The 22,465-nt window shown below is 41.6% G+C and overlaps 1 protein-coding gene across 1 annotated transcript in view; it reads right to left on the reverse strand.

The window, feature by feature from the left end:
* Positions 1 to 2,553: 2,553 nt before the first annotated feature.
* The window catches only part of PPFIA2 (PTPRF interacting protein alpha 2), a 385,317-nt gene continuing 365,405 nt past the window's right edge, over positions 2,554 to 22,465 (reverse strand). Inside the window, exons 27-31 of the mRNA XM_040408503.1 lie at positions 21,014 to 21,189; positions 11,712 to 11,780; positions 9,112 to 9,271; positions 7,659 to 7,752; positions 2,554 to 2,930 (exon numbers count right to left, since the gene is read on the reverse strand). Coding sequence (XP_040264437.1) covers positions 7,691 to 7,752; positions 9,112 to 9,271; positions 11,712 to 11,780; positions 21,014 to 21,189 — 467 coding nt within the window. The 3' untranslated portion in view covers positions 2,554 to 2,930; positions 7,659 to 7,690. The remainder of the gene's footprint in view (positions 2,931 to 7,658; positions 7,753 to 9,111; positions 9,272 to 11,711; positions 11,781 to 21,013; positions 21,190 to 22,465) is intronic.

Consider the following 22,465-nt stretch of genomic DNA (forward strand, 5'->3'; position numbering starts at 1 on the left):
AATTTGTCTTACCGTGGACTGATGAACAGCAAGGCTTTTGGAGATACTTTTATAACCCTTTCCAGCTTTATGCAAGTCAACAATTCTTAATCGTAGGTCTTCTGAAAGCTCTTTTGTGCGAGGCATCATTCACATCAGGCAATGCTTCTTGTGAAAAGCAAACCCAGAACTGGTGTGTTTTTTTTTTTTAGGGCAGGGCAGCTGTAACCAACACTCCAATCTAATCTCATTGATTGGACTCCAGTTGGCTGACACCTCACTCCAATTAGCTCTTGGAGATGTCATTAGTCTTGGGGTTCACATACTTTTTCCACCTGCACTGTGAATTTTTACACGGTGTGTTCAATAAAAACATGGTACCATTTAATTCTTTGTGTGTTATTATTTTAGGCAGACTGTGATTGTCTATTGTTGTGACTTAGATGAAGATCAGATCACATTTTATGACCAATTTGTGCAGAAATCCATATCATTCCAAAGGGTTCACATACTTTTTCTTGCAACTGTATGCACTTGCACTTTGAAACGATTTGGGTGTGACTTCTGTAAACATTAGTGTACCTATTATGTACCCCAGCCAACTTGGTCTTCTTTTATTGTCCTCCAACTATATGCATTTTGTGTTATGCCCCCTCAGGTGTAGTCCACTATTTTATCCGATGTATCACATCTAATATCTTAAGGAAATTATTGAATAAAGTATATTTATATTTTGTTAAAAAAAAACGTTTAGTCTCAGTTTATCTTTGGTTTGTGTATACCCTTGAAGTACATTCAAAGAAGAAAATTAAAGGGGTTATCCAGGAATGATAATGATGACCTATCCTCAGGATAGGTCAATATTATCACATCAGTGGGGGTCTGAGTTCCGGCACCCTGGACAATCAGCTGTTTCACAGAGCTGCTGTGCTCACCAGAGCTCTGGTGAGGGCAGCTGGCTCCCGGCAGCTTTCCAAGCACAGCGCCGTATATCGGTTGTTCTTGATATTGCAGCTCGGTCCCATTGACTTGGATGGGGTTGAGGTGCAACTAGGTTATGTGACCGATGTATGGTGACATCACATGACCTAGGAAGAGGCTGCCACGCTCACGGAGCGCCGGCCTCTTCTAACTGCTGATAGAGGGGTTTATATTGATGACCTTTCCCCCTAACAACAAGAGCTAGGTTTCTTTTCTATATTATTTAAAGTGTTGACCCTTGAACCAGGCCTCTGTAATGGATCGCGTATTGCAATGTGGAATGGGTTAAAAAAATAAAAATATCAGAAAAAAAAAGCAAAAACACTAACCCATCTCATCTTAGGCACTATAGCAAATGTGTTCGTATATGTTCTGTTGAATCTTGTGTTGTCTCTCCTCATCACATATTCATACCTGTTGGTCAGGTATGATACAGTGATCCAGGTTCATATGGACTATGTTAAACGGAAATGTTTTACTGTATTGTCTTGTGTCACTACCTATATGAAAAGCTTACTGTTAAAGCAGAGAAAGTGATTCATCTCCATGGAAACTGGAAGATCATATTTCAATCCTATAGCACTCTCTTGTGGCCATCTGGAAGACTCCACCTTATTCATACAAAAATATCTTTAATATCAGTATGAACATATGGAAATCAAATACAGAATTTAGATTTTTTTTTTTCCCTTTTTATTGACAATGGAAGGAAAACAATTTGTCACCATTAACTTTCAACTTTCATTGGTTAAAAATGAGATCTGACAAAAAGAAAGGTTTATGAACGTGCAGTTTCTTAACAGAAAAACTAAAAGACAGTATTGAAGCGAAAGTCAAGAAGCTGAAGTTGGCAAATCGTTTCAAATAATCTTAACGCCTACTTAGAAATGTCTATAGAAACTATTAAGAAAGCAACGGTTGCAACAACAAATAAAGCCACAGCAGGTAATAAGATTTCACGTATGCATATGTATTATACCTAGGGTTAGATATAATATTTAAGCATACGTCACACTGTCTTTCAGTTATTTCCTCTGAACTTTGAGAAAGTCTTTACAAGGCCATCGTGGCTAAGAGCTTAACAGTAAATGGCTTTCCTAAAGAAAGTTAAATTTGTACATTGGAAAAAGAACTGGTAGACTGTTCTATCCAGCGGATGCTGGCATCTGAACAGATGAAAGAAAGCAAAAGTTGTTCTTGGTAAAGCAAAGTGTTTTCTTGGTCCACAGGTTACATTAATTCATGACTGTTTTACAAAGACTGTTTTGTTTCGGTGATTGCTATTGACTCATGTAAACAGTTCATTACTCAAAGAGCCTTCACAGTGCTTCTCCGATAGTTTGTGACCTATCGGGCACCTTCCTCAGTCTTTTTGGGCTCAATAGCCAGATTGCATCCTTCAGAGCCAGAGGCAGGTATTCAGCTGTATGTTTAGAGGTTCTTAGGAGAAACATGTTGAGGCATCTAACTGCTAAACATACTAGATTGACTGTTACAATCCAAAAACTGTAAAAACAGTGAAATGGAAAGGTACAAACATTAGTGACACTTTGTCAGGTCTTCCCACATAGACTTACTGAACTTTAACTTTTATTTAAAAAAATCATATTTATAACCATTTACACCTGAGAAAATAAAAAGACTTTCACGTCAGAAAATAAATACACATTAAATACTTAAAGATTTCTAGTATTTTACAAGGAAAACAGATGTAACAGAACATAAAAACAATTGGTTCCATCTCAGTAAGTTGTGCACACTGAAGCCTCTAAGGAACATGGGAACCTTCTTACAATTATAGTTTGTTCTCTGTCTTAAACTAAGCATATGATAATGCAGTACATAAAAATATCTTCACATTTTAGTATTGTAAATCAGTGCTCATTCTGCCGTCAGGGCACTCGCCAGTTGTTCGCTTGCTGCAGTTCTTCTAGGTAGTGCACTTCAGGTAGATAGTTAAAAGGTGACACCTGCGAGAGCAAATGGCAAAATATCAGGATGCATAAAATAGAGGTTTTGGTTAAAGGAATAATAAATTGCTTTCTTAATCTACCACTTATCAAATAGGAAACAAATCTAAAAACGTATACAGAGACCATAGAGCAGGGAAGGCCAACCCGTGGCTCTTGAGCCGCATTCGGCTCTTTGCTTCTTCAAGTGCGGCTCTAGCTGTGGAGCCGGGAAGCAGTCAGGCCGGCTCACTCTCCACCCCATGCTCAGATCTCTTTTCCTGATTGGGCACTGTTGCTACTTTGCAGCTCCAGCTCACTCTCGCCTATCTCCTGATGCACACAGTGTGAGAACGTAGTACGTGGAGACACGCACTATGACCTGACGTTGTGCTCATCAGGTCACAGTGGAGAGCGTTTAAAATTATAGAACTAAGGATGGGGGTCTGATCTAAGCATGGGGGGGTCCTGATCTGAGCAATGGAGGTCTGATATGAGCATGGGGGCCTTGTTTGAGCATGGGTTGGTCATGTCTGAGCATGGGGGGTCAGATCTGAGAAGGGGGAGATCTAAGCATTGGGGGGCGGGAGATCTGAGCACTGAGGGTCTGGCACTGGGAGTCTGATTTGTGTAGACTGATCTGAGCATTGGGGGTCTTATTTTGGGGGTCTGATTTGGAGGTTTGGGGATCTTATTTTAGGTAATATGAGGATTGGGAATCTGATCTGAGGTCTGATGCAAAATATATTTTTTCTTTTTTTCTCTGCTAATGAAAAATAAGATTTTTTTTTATCAGACATCAGATCAGATGAAAAACTTTTTTTTTCTTATTTTTCTTTGTTAAAACCTAGGTGCATCTTGAAGGGTGAAAAATACGATGACTCGTGTGTAAATGTATATCTTGTGGCTCCTGGTAGTCATACGTTGTTTTGTTTTTTGGCTCTTTGTGTCTGTAAGGCTGGCCACCCCTGCCATAGAGTGTATCATTCTAAAATCCACATTTTGGATAGTGCTGTATATGTATATGAATGGGAGGAAAACAGAGTTAAACCCAAAATATAATTCATTTTTACTTCTGCTCTAATAGCTTTATTCAGGGAGCTACTGTCTGTCAGTCAGATGCTATTACCTAATCACAACACTGCAAGTGTTTTCAGAAATACTAATAGTTGGGGATGAGCGAATCTACTTCGAACGAAACATCTGAGGTCAATTTGCATAAAACTTCCTTTCAAAACTGTACGAAGCGAGTGCTTTCTACAGTAATAACTTAAGAAATTGATTTTCACTGTAAAAAAAACATTTCCCGAACTCATGTTCGGTTGAAACAAATTCACTCATCCCTACTAAAGACTTTCAAAATCTGATCCAAGGAGCTAATCACTACTGCTGGGATGGCTAACCTGCGGCTCTCCAGCTGTTGCAAAACTTCAACTCCCAGCATGCCCAGACTACCTACAGCGATAAGCCTACAGCAGGGCATGGTGGGAGTTGTAGTTTTACAACGGCTGGAGAGCTGCAGGTTGGCCATCCCTGCACTAGAGGTTCTTGTTATATTTCTGTGTAGTTCAAAGGGGTTTTCCTGGTTTTTCAATATCTTATTGGCAGGGGTCCGACTCCCAGCACCCCTACAGATCAGCTGCTTGAAGAGGCTCCGTACCACTTGACAATCACAATGCCATCCATTGGATAGCGTCTGGTATTGCAGCTTAGCCTCATGCACTTGAATAGGCTGAGCTGCACTTTGACCATGTGACCGATGAACGTGATGTTAATGGTCTATGAAGAGGACACTGCGCTCACCAAGCAGCGCTTCCTCTTTAACCGCCTCACGTCCGCCCATAGGATATAAACGTCCTATGGGTGGACGTCTATTTCTGACAGCACGTTTTAAAACGTCCTGTCAGAAATAGCAGCTGCACGCTAATCGTGCAGCTGCTGATCGGGTTGCCCGCTGTCAGTGACAGCAGGGCAACCCAGAGATAAGGCAGGGACAGTGCCCAGGTGTCCCTGCCTTCACGATCGCTGCAGACACAGCGCTCACCGAGCGCTGTGTCTGCAGAGCAGGAAGCGCTGTGCGCTTCCTGTTCTGGCCCGGCGGTCATGTGACCGCCGGGACCGGAGAGTGCAGGGGCTGTGTGAGGTCTCTCAGAGACCTCGATCAGCCATGCTGTGAGGCTGTACAGCGCAGGATTGCTGCTGTACAGCCTCTATAGGGGTGCATTTGTCCTGTAACTGGGGCTACTATCTCAGCCCCAGTTACAGGAGAAATCAACTGTGAAAAAAAAAAAAAAAAAGTGAAGTAAATGTCCCCCAGAGGTCTTGTATGACCTTATGGGGGACGAAAAGTGTAAAATAAAATAAAAATAAAATAAAGTGTTGAAAAAATAAAATAAAAAAAAGGTTCACATGTAAAAAAAAAAAAAAATCCCAAGTAAGGAATAAAAAAAAAAAAAAAAAAAAAAAAAAAAAAAAATAAAATAAAATAGACATATTTTGTATTGCCGCGTCCGTAAAAACCAGCTCTATAAAAATATCACATGACCTAACCCCTCGGGTGAACACCGTAAAAAATAAATAAAAAAAACTGTGTCAAAACAAGAAATTTTTGTCACCTTGCATCACAAAAGGTGCAACACCAAGTGATCAAAAACGCGTATGTCCCACAAAATAGTACCAATAAAACCGTCACCTCATCCCGCAAAAAATGAGCCCCTACATAAGAAAATCTCTCAAAAAATAAAAAAACTATAGCTCTCAGAACATGGACACATTAAAACATAATTTTTGGTTTCAAAAATGCTATTATTGTGTAAAACTTTAATAAATGAGAAAAAGTATACATATTAGGTATCGCCACGTCCGTAACAATCTGCTCTATAAAAATGTCACTTGACTGAACCCCTCAGGTGAACGCTGTAAAAATAAATAAATAGAAACTGTGCTAAAACAACCAATTTTTTGGTCACCTTGCCCCATAAAGTGTTATAATGAATGATCAAAAAATCATATGTACCCAAAAATAGTACTAATAAAACTGGCACCTTATCCCCTAGTTTCCAAAATGGGGTCACTTCTTGGGAGTTTCTACTGTAAGGGTGCATCAGGGGGCTTCAAATGGAACATGGCATCTAAAAACCATGTGGAGTTCCTTTTCTTCTGCGCCCTGCCGTGTGCCCATACAGCAGTTTATGACCACATGTGGGGTGTTTCTGTAAACCGCAGAATCTGGGTAATAAATATTGAGTTTTGTTTGGCTGTTAACCATCGATGTGTTAAAAAAAAAATTGATTAAAATGGAAAATCTGCCAAAAAAGTGAAATTTAAAAATTTGATCTCCATTTTCCTTTAATTCTTGTGGAACGCCTAAAGGGTTAACAACGTTTGTAAAATCGGTTTTGAATACCTTGAGGGGTGTAGTTTCTACAATAGGGTCATTTATGGGGGTATCCACTATGTAGGCCCCACAAAGTGACTTCAGACCTGAACTGGTCCTTATAAAGTGGGTTTTGGCAATTTTCTTACAAATTTGAAGAATTGCTTCTAAACTTCTAAGCCTTCTAACGTCCTAAAAAAATAAAATGACATTTCCAAAATGATGCCAACATAAAGTAGACATATGGGAAATGTTAAATAATAACTATTTTATGAGGTATCACTTTCTGTTTTGAAAGCAGAGAAATTGAAATTTAGAAAATTGCGAATTTTTCAAATTTTTGGGTAAATTTGGGATTTTTTCATAAATAAAGGTGAAATATTTTGACTCAAATTTATGACTATCATGAAGTACAATGTGTCACGAGAAAACAATCTCTGAATGACTTGGATAAATAAAGGCGTTCTAAAGTTATTACCACATAAAGTGAGATATGTCAGTTTTGCAAAATTTGGCCTGGTCAGGAAGGGGGCAAAGGGCCCAGATGGGAAGTGGTTAAACGGCTAAAAGGTGGGGTGCTGGGAGTCGAATCCCTGCCAATCAGATATTGGTTACCTATCCTAAGGATAGGCCATCAATATCGAAAACTCACAAACCCCTTTAATCATATACAAAAAATAGTGTTATAAGTATATAAATGTGTCAGGTCTACCAGCAATTCTATGAAGAACCATAGATAACAGTTCATGACACCTGAAGTGGTTCGGCTGCTCATCAATAAGTTCATAAAAGAATCCATTATAACTGGCCTAAGGCACAAAAAAAAGTTAGGGTTTTGTATGTTTTTATGAAAATTACCTTTAGGCAGAATTAAATGTGGAACAATAACTTACACAGATGCATTAAAAGGTAGATGCATTCATGTATGGTTTTAGGCTAGGGTTACTAGGCTACTTCTGGTCACCCAACATTAAGATTGCAAATGTTGTATTACAAAACTAATGATAGTGAAGGTGGCTGCGCAGAAATCCAACAGGCTTGTAGGAACTTGTGGGTCACAACCAGGAGTGCACCTAGCCTTTCTGCTGCCTGAGGCAGAAAATGAAACGGGGGCCCCCCCATGCCAATTTCTTAACCCATCCCCTTTGCCACAATTAAAGCGCTCATTGCCAATGGCCCTTCCGCTGCCCCTATCTTGTCCCTACCTGGTGCTATCTAAGGCGATCACCTCACCTGGCCTCATTGGTGGGGCACCCCTGGTAGTATTGCAGCATTGTGATCTCATGTCGTGCAACTACAATTTACCATTTAGTTCTAGTCCTATATGCAAGGATAGTTGGTACTTATTTTCCAGGAAATGTCAGAATACTTACTGCAACTCAGTGCTTTGCTCTTTTTAGATTTGTCAACATGAGTATGTTCGAACTGTAGAGCTGTCTAATCTCTGCATTGCTGGAGAGGCAGCAGCTGATAAAATACAAGAGATAATAAAGACTTAAGTAAACTTTAAGCAGAAGTGAAATTCAAACACTGCACTATGAAATATGTCACTTAAAGCAAAAGATTGTCATACAGCCAACATAAAGAACATCTACTCCATTATCCAAAAAACATAGGTATCAGGGCCGATTCACCTGTAAGTATAGTAGACTTAGGGGGTCAAGTGAGGAAGTGCAAAGAGACCAGACAGCACAGACATAATTCAGCAACTACTAGTCAGTAATATAATTCACCAAAAAAAGCTTTATCACATCTATATTGCTCAGTATATTGCTCATCTCCCTAATGTCCTATATAGTGCTTCTGTGTGATTCTGAGTCATTGGGAGTTACGAATCAGAACCTGCTGTCTTTATGTGTACTCTATGTGGAGACATCATAGCAGGTAGTCTTCACCCACTGGATCATTGACAACTGAAAATATAGCATACAGAGAGAAAATGCCTAAAAAAATGCCAGAAACAAGTCATAGACTAGTCAGATATAGCGCTATCACTCATGTATACACACATGAAGATGTACCTGAAAGTTTAGGTAAGCTTTAATGAGATCTTAAAGGAAACCTGTCATCACTTTCAAAGCCTATTTATCCACTCACTTTTCTAAAAATACTTTTTAATACATTAATAATGATATTAAAATCAATTCTGAACAAACTATCAGTTAAAAAAAACACTAAAATAAATGTTCCCGCCATATATGTAAATGCACCTTAGATGAGTCCTGTCTCCTCCATGCTTCAGAGATGAGTCCAGTGTTCTCTGACTCTTGGAGTGCAGCCACACCCACAGTGAAGGAGCCCAGCACCACCTTGCCCCGCATACTCTGAATAGATTCGGAGTATGTGGGGCAGTGCTGGGCTCCTTCACTGTGGGTGTGGCTGGGCTCCGGAAACGTTAGTAACAGCCCCTTGGGCTTCTTACTTGCCTCATTTACGTTTTTTTTTTTACACAATAAAAGCACGCAGAGCTATGGGGACTGGATATTGCGGATGTGCTAGCGGCGATCTAGCAGCCCATGTCCTCAGCTCTATACCCAAAATCCCGGTGACAGGTTCCCTTTAATGGTGTAACAGGTCCTGTTTGCTGCTCCTCACTACAGTGTGTATTTATTAGACTTTACAGTAGCTGTGCTGGAATGTGTGTGATAAGCTGGAATCTTGAATATAATGTTTATAGTATGTATGATTTAATTAGTTTCCGTGATATTCATTAAATGATTGCGTCCAGGAAATGTACAGCATGTTATTTTGACATAATCTATTTAATGCACTTATACACAATTGTATGCCGTCTTGCTGCAAGCAGAGCTAAAAATAAACTGGTACCATCTGTTGTCATTTTCCGCGAGTGCCCGGATGTTGTTGTTAATCTAAACCCTGCTGGCAGTGTTTCTGAAGAGCCTGGCATCATGCTGATTCCATGGACCTCTCGTGGTGGAAATTGCCTCCTCCAGGAGGGCCCACGTCTGAAGTTTTTGTCGTCACTCTGGAAATACAAAGCATGCCAAATTACAATGGAGTAGTATTCATGTAAAAACTATTATTTCCTATTTTATTTCACACTGCTAACATGCACTTTCTTTCTCCCACTATAATACACAAGTCATTCATTGTTCAGACTGTATTTTGGAGCTTTTTATAGCTATACAGGGAATTAAATAATGTTCTTGTTGTTTGTACCACTGTAAGAGGCCAACTGTTTTGTCTTTTTCCCTCTCTAAAGAGATCATAGAGGCAACATCAAACTAACATGGAGAATGTTCTGGAGAAATGTTTTTCCACTCTCTAAACTCCAATGCAGGGTTATCCATTAAAGGGGTTGGCCACTTTCTAGTTACTGTTGACCAATGTGTTTGTAAGATGATATATAGCCTTTGTTGGAATGTTGTGCCATTTTGTGTATTTTTATAAAAGATGCCCCCTTGTTTGTCAAGTCTTTTGTGCTGTCCACAAAGAGGTCTTGTCCATAAGTTGACTGCTGATGGGGGGGTCATGTGGCCAAGTAAGTCACCTCCATGTGATGTCTACTCCATTCAAATAAATTTCACCTGCCATCTGCTGGGAGTTTAGTGAAGGTGCAGTGTGTTTGCATGGGTGATATGTCTGGTCACATGACCCTCCGCCAACGGCAATATTATGGACAAGCCCTCTATGTGGACAGCACAGAAGACCTGCCTGAAAAATATAGCAAACGGCAGTGAATACTAACAAAGGCTATATAGTAAGTGTCATATAGTCATCTTACCTACACATTGGTTACAAGTATCCAGAAGGTGGTCAATCTCTTTAGTTATATTGCCGACTACCAATATAAATAAGTCTACCTGATCTGCAGGTAGACTACTAAAGACAGATCATCAATTTCTCTTTTAAGCATAATGGCCTCCAAACTGCCACTGCTTCCCAGCTGCTCTGCTACTCTACCTTCGGGAGGTGCCCTTTGTATACCAAGCAGGTGCCTCATTTTCTAAAAAAAAAAAGTGGCTTAATGCTATAGCTTGTACCATAGTCAAATTAGTTGTCTGCATTCAAGGATGTGAAGACACTGATAATACAAGTCAAGCTATTTCTGTCGAAATCTTATCCACTTCAACTTGATTCACTTCCAGCATGTGTGTTGTGTTTTATTTGCAGTACATGCGCAGTGAAGCAGGGTATACTTGCCCTGGCATCAGCAGCATTCTGCGCATGCGCTGGAGGCCAGGAGATTGTCATAACGGGATTCCCGACTGATTGGGTGAACAAGTGGGATATCGGCAAGGCTGCTGCTGATGTTTACTGCCCTGAGGCACATCAATCAAGACGGAGAAGGTCAGATTTGAGAGTAGACAACTTGACTTGTCTTCTTAACGCCTCCAACTCCTTAACTGCAAGAAATTAATTAGTAAATGATGCGAGCTGGCATTTTTGGCAAAAGGAGGCATCTGCTTGGGATACAAAGGACAGTTACAGAATATAGAGAAACAGAACAGTCAGGTAATAATTGCTGTTTTGGAGGACAAACAGCCTCTGATAGTTTCCCTTTACATGACACATTTCTATACAAAATAACATTTTTGGTGTTTCTGGGAAGTTACTAATTAAGAGTATATTTACATGACCGTATGTATTTTTCAATCGCAAAGCGTGGATTAATTTTTTTTTTTGCAGACTCCTTGAGTTCAATGAGTCCATGGTCTACAATTGCGGCCAAGAATGGGACATGTTTTATCTTTTGCGGAATGGACATAGGGTTGCAGAAGGCACACAGAAAACAATATCTTATTCCTGGCAGCAAATGCAGACCACAGAGCCATTAAGTCAATGGGTCCGCAAAAAAGCTGAGGCCACACAGATGTCATCCATATTTTGTGGACCACAAAATACATATGGTTGCGTGGATGTGCCCTAAATGTGTAGACAGTCTTTTAAATACATTACAGGAAATATTTGATTTTTCTGAATTTACAGATTTTTATAAAGTCTATCTATTTAGTTGGATCATCAAACTCAAAGTCAAGGGTTGCAGTACAGTCAATTATACCGCCTGTTACCGCTACTTTACTACTCATTCCTGAGTCTACCGTACCTTATATTTGCATTATCTATAGACAAATTATTTTCTTGCACTAAACCTAGTACATAGTTAGTCAAGATATGATTTGCACATACTGTAATTACATACATTTGAGATGCCTAGACTCTTATTAAGCAGTCTAAAATGCACACCAGTAATACTTTACCTCTTTTTGTATTATACTGGTCTTATATTTTCCTTACGCATTCACATGACTACTAAAATAGCAGGCTGTATGACTCAGTACCATCTCTATATCTAAGCTGCATCATGGCCACAGCAGACCGCCTCTCGCACATTTACTAGGAGGCTTTTGGATTCTCATCATGGCTCCCAGGCTAGACTGGACTTAAGTAGCAAAGATTATTACCTCATCAAGTCTTCTTTCAGTTCCAAGTGCCAATAAATTATTATATTCTCTTTCCAAGATTTGTCTTGCCTGAAACAAAGAGTTGAATAAATTGATGTTTGGAACATATTTCAACATTTAGGCTACATGTACATATTGCAGATTATGAGCGTTTTTTCTGTGCAGATTATCAGGTGGAAAAACTGCAGTGTAATACAATACCAGCAAAATGTATGAGATTTCACAAATCCCACGTACACTTTGCTTCTTTGTTCCATGCAGAAATTGACCTGCCGTGTGGGTTTTGAAATCCGCAGAATAAATCAAGGCAACTGGACTTAGGCTGCGTTCACACGGGCGAGTATTCCGCGCGGGTGCAATGCGGTAGGTGAACGTATTGCACCCGCACTGAATCCTGACCCATTCATTTCTATGGGGCTGTTCAGATGAGCGGTGATTTTCACGCGTCACTTGTGCGTTGCGTGAAAATCGCAGCATGCTCTATATTCTGCGTTTTTCACGCAACGCAGGCCCCATAGAAGTGAATGGGGTTGCGTGAAAATCGCAAGCATCCGCAAGCAAGTGCGGATGCTGTGCGATTTTCACTCATGGTTGCTAGGTGACAGTCTATTCACTGTATTATTTTCCCTTATAACATGGTTATAAGGGAAAATAATAGCATTCTGAAAACAGAATGCATAGTAAGTGATCAGTTGAGGGTTAAAAAAAAAAAAAATCATTTTAACCCTCAACTGATCACTTACTATGCATTCTGTTTTCAGAATGCTATTATTTTCCCTTATAACCATGTTATAAGGGAAAATAATAACATCGACACAACACCGAACCCAAACCTGAACTTCTGTGAAGAAGTTCGGGTCTGGGTACCACAGTCGTTTTTTTATCACGCGCGTGCAAAACACATTGCACCCGCGCGATAAAAACTGAACATCGGAACGCAATCGCAGTCAAAACTGACTGCAATTGCATTCCTACTCGCGCGGGTTTGCCGCAAGACACCGGGACGCATCCGGAACTAATCCGGACACGCTCGTGTGAACGCAGCCTAACTGTAGATTTCTTGAAAACGTTTTCAAGAAATCTACAGTAAATCCAGTTGCCTTGATTTATTCTTTACAGATATAATTCTTTGTGCAGTTCTTTTGCGCGGATTTCACCCTTTTCAATGCAAGAGTGAGCTCTGCGGAAAAACTGCATCAGATCCGCACCAAATCTGCAAGTAACACGAGAGGTTTTTGGTGCGGAAACGCACAGAAATCTGGTTGGCTTTTCTGTTGTGTAGGTACCCTTAGGCAACATTAATATCACCATTATTTATTTCTGTTGATCTGCTCTGTTCTAGGAGCAGAATGAAGATTTGGCACATAGCTGACCCAAACAACGGGTGTCCTATACCCACCATTACAGCAATTAGTGGGTCCTACATCCCACCCAGACTCAATAGGAACTCTACTGTACCTCTGTATGCCTCAGAATTTTGTACCAATCTGACAATAAAAAAAAAAGATTCTTTTAAAAAGACTGGACGAAAAAGCCAGCCTAAGGCCTCATGCACATGACCATTGTGTGCATCCGTGTCTGTTCCGTCATTTTTCACAGTTTAGCGGAAGTCCCATTTATTTCTATGGAGCTGTGAAAAAAAACTGATAGTCCACTGTTTTTTCTCCGCGTCCATGATCCGTGATTCCAGTCCGTCAGAAAAATATAACCTGTCCTATTTTTGTCAGTGGAAAACGGAGGATGGACTCATTCAAGTCAATGGGTCCGTCAAAAAAAACTGATGCATAACTGGTATGTCATCCGTGTCCGCTTTTTTCTACAAGATCTTGGTGCAATAAAATTACACTTTTCATTAACATTCCTTTTTTCTCCCCTGTCAGACAAAAAAGGAAGACACAAGGAAACACAACTGAAGCAAAATCGGACACGGACCACAGAAGCCAAATCACTGACAGTGAAAAAACACTGTCGTGTGCATGAGGCCTAAGCCATAAGTGGGATGTGAACCCAGCCTAACTTTCTGAAGTGATATGCACAATCCCTCTTGACCTATTTACTGGAAACTAAACATACACTGAAAGTATGGAAACCTCAATATATTATGTGTACAATGGATGACACTAAACTGTGTAAAGTAATTCACACTGAAGAGGACAGTATACTACTACAGAAGGATCTGGATAGATTGCAGGCTTGGGCAGATTAGTGGCAGATGAGGTTTAAGGCCTCCTGCACACGACCGTTGTGTGCACCCGTGGCCGTTGTGCCGTTTTCTGTTTTTTTTCGCGGACCCATTGACTTTCAATGGGTCCGTGGAAAAATCGGAAAATGCACCGTTTTGCAGCCGCATCCGTGATCCGTGTTTCCTGGCCGTGAAAAAAATAGGACCTGTCCTATTTTTTTCACGGCCAACGGTTCACGGACCCATTCAAGTCAATGGGTCCGTGAAAGAACACGGATGCACACAAGATTGGCATCCGTGTCCGTGATCCGTGGCCGTAGGTTAGTTTTTATACAGACGGATCCGAAGATCCGTCTGCATAAAGCTTTTTCAAAGCTGAGCTTTTTCAAACTCAGAACCGACAGTATATTCTAACACAGAAGCGTTCCCATGGTGATGGGGACGCTTCTAGTTAGAATACACTACAAACTGTGTACAAGACTGCCCCCTGCTGCCTGGCAGCATCCGATCTCTTACAGGGGGCCGTGATCAGCACAATTAACCCCTCAAGTGCCGCACCTGAAGGGGTTAATTGTACTATCATATCCCCCTGTAAGAGATCAGGGCAGAGCCCCCCCCCCTCCCCAGTTTGAATATCATTGGTGGCCAGTGCGGCCCCCCCCTCTATTGTAATTATTCGTTGGTGGCACAGTGTGCGCCCCCCCCCCCTCCCTCCCTCTATTGTAATAATTCGTTGGTGGCACAGTGTGCGCCCTCCATCGGCCCCCCCTCCCTCTATAGCATTAACAACATTGGTGGCCAGTGTGCGGCCTCCCATCTCCCCCCCCCCCATCATCATTGGTGGCAGCGGAGTTCCGATCGGAGTCCCAGTTTAATCGCTGGGGCTCCGATCGGTAACCATGGCAACCAGGACGCTACTACAGTCCTGGTTGCCATGGTTACATAGCAATAGTACAATAGTAGAAGATTCATACTTACCGGCTGCTGCGATGTTCGTGTTCGGCCGGGAGCTCCACCTACTGGTAAGTGACAGCCTCAGGTCTGTGCGGCGCATTGCTAAATGAACTGTCACTTACCAGTAGGAGGAGCTCCCGGCCGGACACGAACATCGCAGCTCCCAGGTAAGTATGAATCTTTTACTATTGTACTATTGCTAGTAACCCGCTGCCACCAATGATCGGGGGGGGGGTAGATGGGAGGCTGCACACTGGCCACCAATGTTGTTAATGCTATAGAGGGAGGGGGGGGGCCGATGGGGGGCGCACACTGTGCCACCAACGATTTATTACAATAGAGGGAGGAAGGGGGGGGGGGGGCGCACACTGTGCCACCAACGATTTATTACAATAGAGGGAGGAAGGAGGGGGAGGGGGGGGGCGGGGGGGCGCACACTGTGCCACCAACGATTTATTACAATAGAGGGAGGAAGGGGGCGCACACTGTGCCACCAACGAATTATTACAATAGAGGGAGGAAGAGGGGGGGGGCGCACTGGCCACCAATGATATTCAAACTGGGGAGGGGGGGGGGGCTCTGCCCCCTGCTGCCTGGCAGCCCTGATCTCTTACAGGGGGATATGATAGTACAATTAACCCCTTCAGGTGCGGCACTTGAGGGGTTAATTGTGCTGATCACGGCCCCCTGTAAGAGATCGGATGCTGCTAGGCAGCAGGGGGCAATCATGTACACAGTTTGTAGTATATTCTAACTAGAAGTGCCCCCATCACCATGGGAACGCCTCTGTGTTAGAATATACTGTCGGAAATGAGGTTTCACGATCTAACTCATATCCGACAGTATATTCTAACATAGGGGCGTTCCCATGGTGATGGGGACGCTTCAAGTTAAAATATACCATCGGATTGGAGAAAACTCCGATCCGATGGTATAAAAGGGACTCCAGACTTTACATTGAAAGTCAATAGGGACGGATCCGTTTGAAATGGCACCATATTGTGTCAACGTCAAACGGATCCGTCCCCATTGACTTGCATTGTAATTCAGGACGGATCCGTTTGGCTCCGCACGGCCAGGCGGACACCAAAACGACTGTTTTTTCATGTCCGTGGATCCTCCAAAAATCAAGGAAGACCCACGGACGAAAAAACGGTCATGGATCACGGAAAAACGGGACCTGTTTTTGCGGACCGCAAAAAAATACGTTCGTGTGCAGGAGGCCTAACCCTGACAAATGTAAAGTTTTGCACATGGGAAGGAATAATGCAAGTCACCCGTACATACTAAATGATAAAACACTCGGTAACACTGACATGGAAAAGGATCTAGGAATTTTAATAAACAGCAAACTAAGCTGCAAAAACCAGTGTCAGGCAGCTGCTGCCAAGGCCAATAAGATAATGGGTTGCATCAGAAGGGGCATAGATGCCCGTGATAAGAACATAGTCCTACTACTTTACAAATCACTAGTCAGACCCCACATGGAGTACTGTGTACAGTTCTGGGCTCCTGTAAACAAGGCAGACATAGCAGAGCTGGAGAAGGTCCAGAGGAGGGCAACTAAAGTAATAACTGGAATGGGGCAACTACAGTACCCTGAAAGATTATCAAAATTAGGGTTATTCACTTTAGAAAAAAGACGACTGAGGGGAGATCTAATTAATATGTATAAATATATCAGGGGTCAGTACAGAGATCAATCCCATCATCTATTTATCCCCAGGACTGTGACTGTGATGAGGGGACATCCTCTGCGTCTGGAGGAAAGAAGGTTTGTACACAAACATAGAAAAGGGTTCTTTACGGTAAGAGCAGTGAGACTATGGAACTCTCTGCCTGAGGAGGTGGTGATGGGGAGTACAATAAAGGAATTTAAGAGGGGCCTGGATGTATTTCTGGAGTGTAATAATATTACAGGATATAGCTACTAGAGAGGGGTCGTTGATCCAGGGAGTTATTCTGATTGCCTGATTGGAGTCGGGAAGGAATTTTTTATTCCCCTAAAGTGGGGAAAATTGGCTTCTACTACACAGGTTTTTTTTTTTGCCTTCCTCTGGATCAACTTGCAGGATGACAGGCCGAACTGGATGGACAAATGTCTTGTTTCAGCCTTATGTACTATGTTATGTACTATGTTATTATATATGCAAAGGAATGTGAAGCAGTGGAGCACTTTTTGGTTCAAGCAAGTAAGTTACCCAGGAAGCAAATAGATTTTATAAGGGAGTACATTCTTTTTATTTTTACTCATTATTTTATGTAAAATATGATTTTTATTTACAGACACGGGGGACTGCTATTGGGACCAGGTTCACACTGAGGTATGAGAAATTGTGTGAGGTTAGATGGGAAGAGATAATTATGTTCAGAGGAGGCAAGATGCGTGGAAACCTGGTCCTATGGAAAAGATTTATTGCTGATATAATATTAATTTTGAAAGGGAAGATTCTTTGGTTGATTTTTTAAGTGAAGTGAAGTTAAAGGATTGAACTATTTATATAGAACAGGAAAAGATACATGCAAACTAAAACACTCTAAAAACCAACAGTCAGTAATAGTTACATATGTATATGTCCCATCACGGTTAAGAAATACTGTGAATAACCTGCAATTAGAAATTGTACAGAACTAGAGGGGTATAATAAGGAGGCAGAATTATTAGGGTACCTGCACATAAGTGCATCCACATGAATTTCCTTAATGATTTCTGTGCGTTTCTGCATCATATCCGCACCAAAATCTGCCATTTCTCACAGGGGTTTTTGGCACGGATTTGATGCCGTTTGGCGCAGATGCCACCCTTTCATTGGAAAAGGGTGAAATCCGCAGATAAAGCCACAAACATAATTGACATGCTGTGGATTTGGAATTCCGGACGGCAAGTCGATTTCTGCACAGAAAAATCTGCTAAGAGTAATCTCATACACTATGGTGTACTGTACTGTGCTATGCTGCGGTTTTTCCCACGGAATCAGCACGGAAAAACTGCACATATTCCACAACGTGTGGAGGTGGCCTTACAGGGGAAGTGTGTAGAGAAAGGGTATGGTGGTTGGAGATTGGGATCCTGAGAGTGAAATTACTGACAAATAATGAAGGAACTGTAGGGAATTAAGAAGTGGAGGGACATGAGAAGAGTAAGATAGAAGTGCCTCTTATTATACTATATAGTATAGATTGGGGGGTAAAGAAATACTGGAAAATCACAACAGGATAAAGTAATAAGGAAATTGCTTCCACAACAACCAAGATTTCTAAATGAGAAGCCCAGAAATGTGGGTACTTTAGTAGCCCCAACAGCACAAGCAAGGGCGTACATAGAAATCATGGGGTCCTATAGCAAAATTCTAAAATATTTAATATAATACAATTGGCCTGAGGCCTATGAAGCTGAACGGTGGGGACGGGACCCGCAGGCCCTATGTCATGGGCCCCATAGCAACTGCCTGGTCTGCTGCTATTGGCCGTTTGCCACTGAGCACAAGATCTAAAAAGAAAGAGCGAGAATTTCTTCCAAAACACGTGATTTTTTTCCATGCAAAAAATGCTCTGCATATAAAGAGAAAAATACGTCCTTTAGGGCTCATGCACACGGCGGGTCCGCAATACAAATGCACCGGCCGTGTGCACACCGCATCACGGATGCGGACCCATTCACTAGAATGGATCCGCAATCCGGAAGGTCGGTGAGGAACAGAGGCACAGAACCGTAGTGCTTCCATGGGGTTTCTCTCTATGCCTCCACACCTAATAAAAAATAGAACAATTTTTTTGCAGTGCGGACGGATCACGGACCCATTCAAGTTGAATGGGTCTGGATCGGTCTGCAGAATCCGCGCGGATGCTGCCCGTGCATTAGGGATCGCAATGAGTGCATGAGCCTTTAGGGAGAAAGCTAAAAAATTATAAGGTTAAATAAAATATAAATTGTAAAAGTGTGGAAATATGTATATTGGGCCTACAAAACGGTAGATGTGTAAAAGGATACATGAACATCCTTTATCCAGGCCTTCTATTCTGTGCAGTGGTGACGTCACCAGTCAGCTGCCCCCGCCGGGGCAACTTTAATGGACTTTGCAGCACATGTGAAGGACTGAATACTATCCAAAGAGAGATAGCAGCACAAGAAGGATTGGATAATGTCTACAGCACAATACAAGGAGTAGCGAGAAGCAGGACCGGACTAACACTATAGGACTGAGTCTCTGTGTGAGAAGCTGCAGGATGGATAAACATGTGGCTCTGACACCGTAATAACTCCGGTTGGCCGATCCTGATGTGTGCAGCTATTCTTTATACTCCCTGTGCTCTGTTGATCCCTTGTAGTTGCGCTATTTCGGTATCCAACAGGCGATAGAAATTTTGGCTGGCTGTTACTGCCAGTTGTAGACAAGTGTTTCCTTGAGCTTTAATTCAGGCTCAGTACAAACTGTACAACTTTTTTGTCAGTCTATACAATGCACTGTTATTTTATTCAATTCTTCTTGGTGTCTTTCATCTTCTGGCTTGAAAAATTTTATAATAAAAAAAAAACTGCATGTACAGTACAGACCAAAAGTTTGGACACACTTTCTCATTCAAAGAGTTTTCTTTATTTTCATGACTATGAAGGCATCAAAACTATGAATTAACACATGTGGAATTATATACATAACAAACAAGTGTGAAACAACTGAAAATATGTCATATTCTAGGTTCTTCAAAGTAGACACCTTTTGCTTTGATTACTGCTTTGCACACTCTTGGCATTCTCTTGATGAGCTTCAAGAGGTAGTCACCTGAAATGGTCTTCCAACAGTCTTGAAGGAGTTCCCAGAGATGCTTAGCACTTGTTGGCCCTTTTGCCTTCACTCTGCGGTCCAGCTCACCCCAAACCATCTCGATTGGGTTCAGGTCCGGTGACTGTGGAGGCCAGGTCATCTGGCGCAGCACCCCATCACTCTCCTTCATGGTCAAATAGCCCTTACTTTCACAGTTTTCCCAATTTTTCGGCTGACTGACTGACCTTCATTTCTTAAAGTAATGAGGCCACTCGATTTTCTTTACTTAGCTGCTTTTTCTTGCCATAATACAAATTCTAACAGTCTATTCAGTAGGACTATCAGCTGTGTATCCACCTGACTTCTCCTCAACGCAACTGATGGTCCCAACCCCATTTATAAGGCAAGAAATCCCACTTATTAAACCTGACAGGGCACACCTATGAAGTGAAAACCATTTCAGGGGACTACCTCTTGAAGCTCATCAAGAGAATGCCAAGAGTGTGCAAAGCAGTAATCAAAGCAAAAGGTGGCTACTTTGAAGAACCTAGAATATGACATATTTTCAGTTGTTTCACACTTGTTTGTTATGTATATAATTCCACATGTGTTAATTCATAGTTTTGATGCCTTCAGTGTGAATCTACAATTTTCATAGTCATGAAAATAAAGAAAACTCTTTGAATGAGAAGGCGTGTCCAAACTTTTGGTCTGTACTGTATGTATCTTACATTATGTCTTTTTTTCTCTCCTTTTTTTGGTGTTTTTTTTTAAATGCCAAGAAAACAGGAACACACCTTTAGATTTCAACATACTGTAGCTGCCCAACCAGCTGTCAAAGTAAAGCTTGCAGTACACAAAAGATAATTGTTAGGGGATCTCCTGATATTGGCTCATTTTAGCTAATGAGTATTTTTAGCTAATGCCTGATTGGAGTCGGGACGGAATTTTTTATTCCCCTAAAGTGGGGAAAATTGGCTTCTACCTCACAGTTTTTTTTTTTGCCTTCCTCTGGATTAACTTGCAGGATGACAGGCCGAACTGGATGGACAAATGTCTTTTTTCGGCATTATGTACTATGTTACTATATGGATGGAGCTGTGTAACCTACATGTTTGGATTAACATGCTAGGTCCTTTATTGCAGAGGTGGCTAAAAAGGTATTCTCCTCTCCCTATAACAATGGTCAGCAACCAAATATTGTGAAACTACAACTCCCAACATGCTCCTTTGATTTCTGTGTGAGTTCCAAGAAGAGCCAAGCAGGTGTGAATGCTTGAAGTTGCAGTTTTACCACAGAGAGCAGAAGGTTACTGATCCCTGCCCTATAAAATGACACCTTCTGTTGTCACTCAGTAGGTAGATGGGCAGTTTCTCGCAAGTGTTTGCACAGGGAAGCTTACCTGAGTATTTTGTGTTGGAATTTGCAGTAATAGTGCTAAACTTGTGTAATCAAAGTTATCATCCAAAGCAATAAGAGAACCGTGGACTCCACTTTCTAGTATATTATTTGCATAATCTCGAAGACCTATAGTTTGGATCCAGCGGATGACACGGTCATTGCTCCACACCAACACATCTGTAACCACAAAAACCAGGTAACACCATTATTAAAATATTTTTGTATCTACTGTCATCAAATACATTAGGCTACTTTCACACTTGCGGCAGAGTGATCCAGCAAGCAGTTCCGTCGCCGGATCCGTCAAAACGTATGCCAACTGATGGCATTTGTAAGACAGATCAGGATCCTGATCCGTCTTACAAATGCCTTGAAATGTCGGATCTGTCTTTCCGGTGTCATCCGGAAAAACGGATCAGGCATTTATTTCTTTCACAATTTTTTACGGATCTGGCATTCCGGTATTTTGAATGCCGGATCCGGCACTAATACATTCCTATGGAAAAAAAATGCTGGCATTCAGGCAAGTGTTCTGTTTTTTAGGCCGGAGATAAAACCGTAGCATGCAACAAAACTACTTTGTATTAGGCTTTGTTTTTTGCTGGGCGAGTTTTACTTTTATGCATTTTTTTTCTTGTACATGTACCTTAGTGATTATGTTAACTGCAGTCTTTTTCTTCAGAATTGCATTGTCATAGTTCCCCCGGCTGCTGATGCCTCCTCCGTGTGGCAGCAGCGTCTGGTTGCCAGGGGAACCAGGGGTGTAGGCCGGTCCTCATTGATGTAGGAGTGTCAGGTGGCACGGGCCGTGAGCTGCCTTTCCTCAGTATAAAGACCGGCATCTACAGTGTACAGATGCCTGTGAATTTTTCGTCCTCTGGCTTCCCCTATTGGTAACAGTTATTATTGCAAACTCCTTTGGCTTTGATTTCTGGATTTGGTATTGTGACTATGGTTTTGGCTTCTGGCGTTCTGGTATTGTATTCGATTTCCTGGTTCTTTGTGACTATTAGGAGTGTTTTGGTTTTCTTGTTTGCCTTTGGCGTATTTGTACTGTGTTGACTGTCTAGCTTTTGACCCTTTTTCCGTATGACTACTCTTATTGTGTTTGCGCATCTGTTTGTCTCTGTTTGTGTGTCGCCTTTCACATATTACAGTAAAGGGACTGTCGTCCAGTTGTGGGTGATCCTGCAATTAGGTAGGGATAGTGGGTCTGGGCAGTTTAGGGCTGCACTATGCCTGTTTGTGTGTGATGGTAGTCGTTATCCTGACACACATATGCTAATCATAAATTATGCTATAAATTTATGGTGTGTTGTAATATTACTAAATATATGTATATTACTCTATGTTTTAGGACTTAAGTTTAATAAAGTTTATTCTAAAAAAAAGTATTTCTTACTGATTTTAACAATGCTTTCTTTTACTCATTTTACTTGTCATTTTTGATCCC

Source organism: Bufo bufo, chromosome 1, assembly GCF_905171765.1.
Source record: "Bufo bufo chromosome 1, aBufBuf1.1, whole genome shotgun sequence".
Taxonomy (NCBI): domain Eukaryota; kingdom Metazoa; phylum Chordata; class Amphibia; order Anura; family Bufonidae; genus Bufo; species Bufo bufo.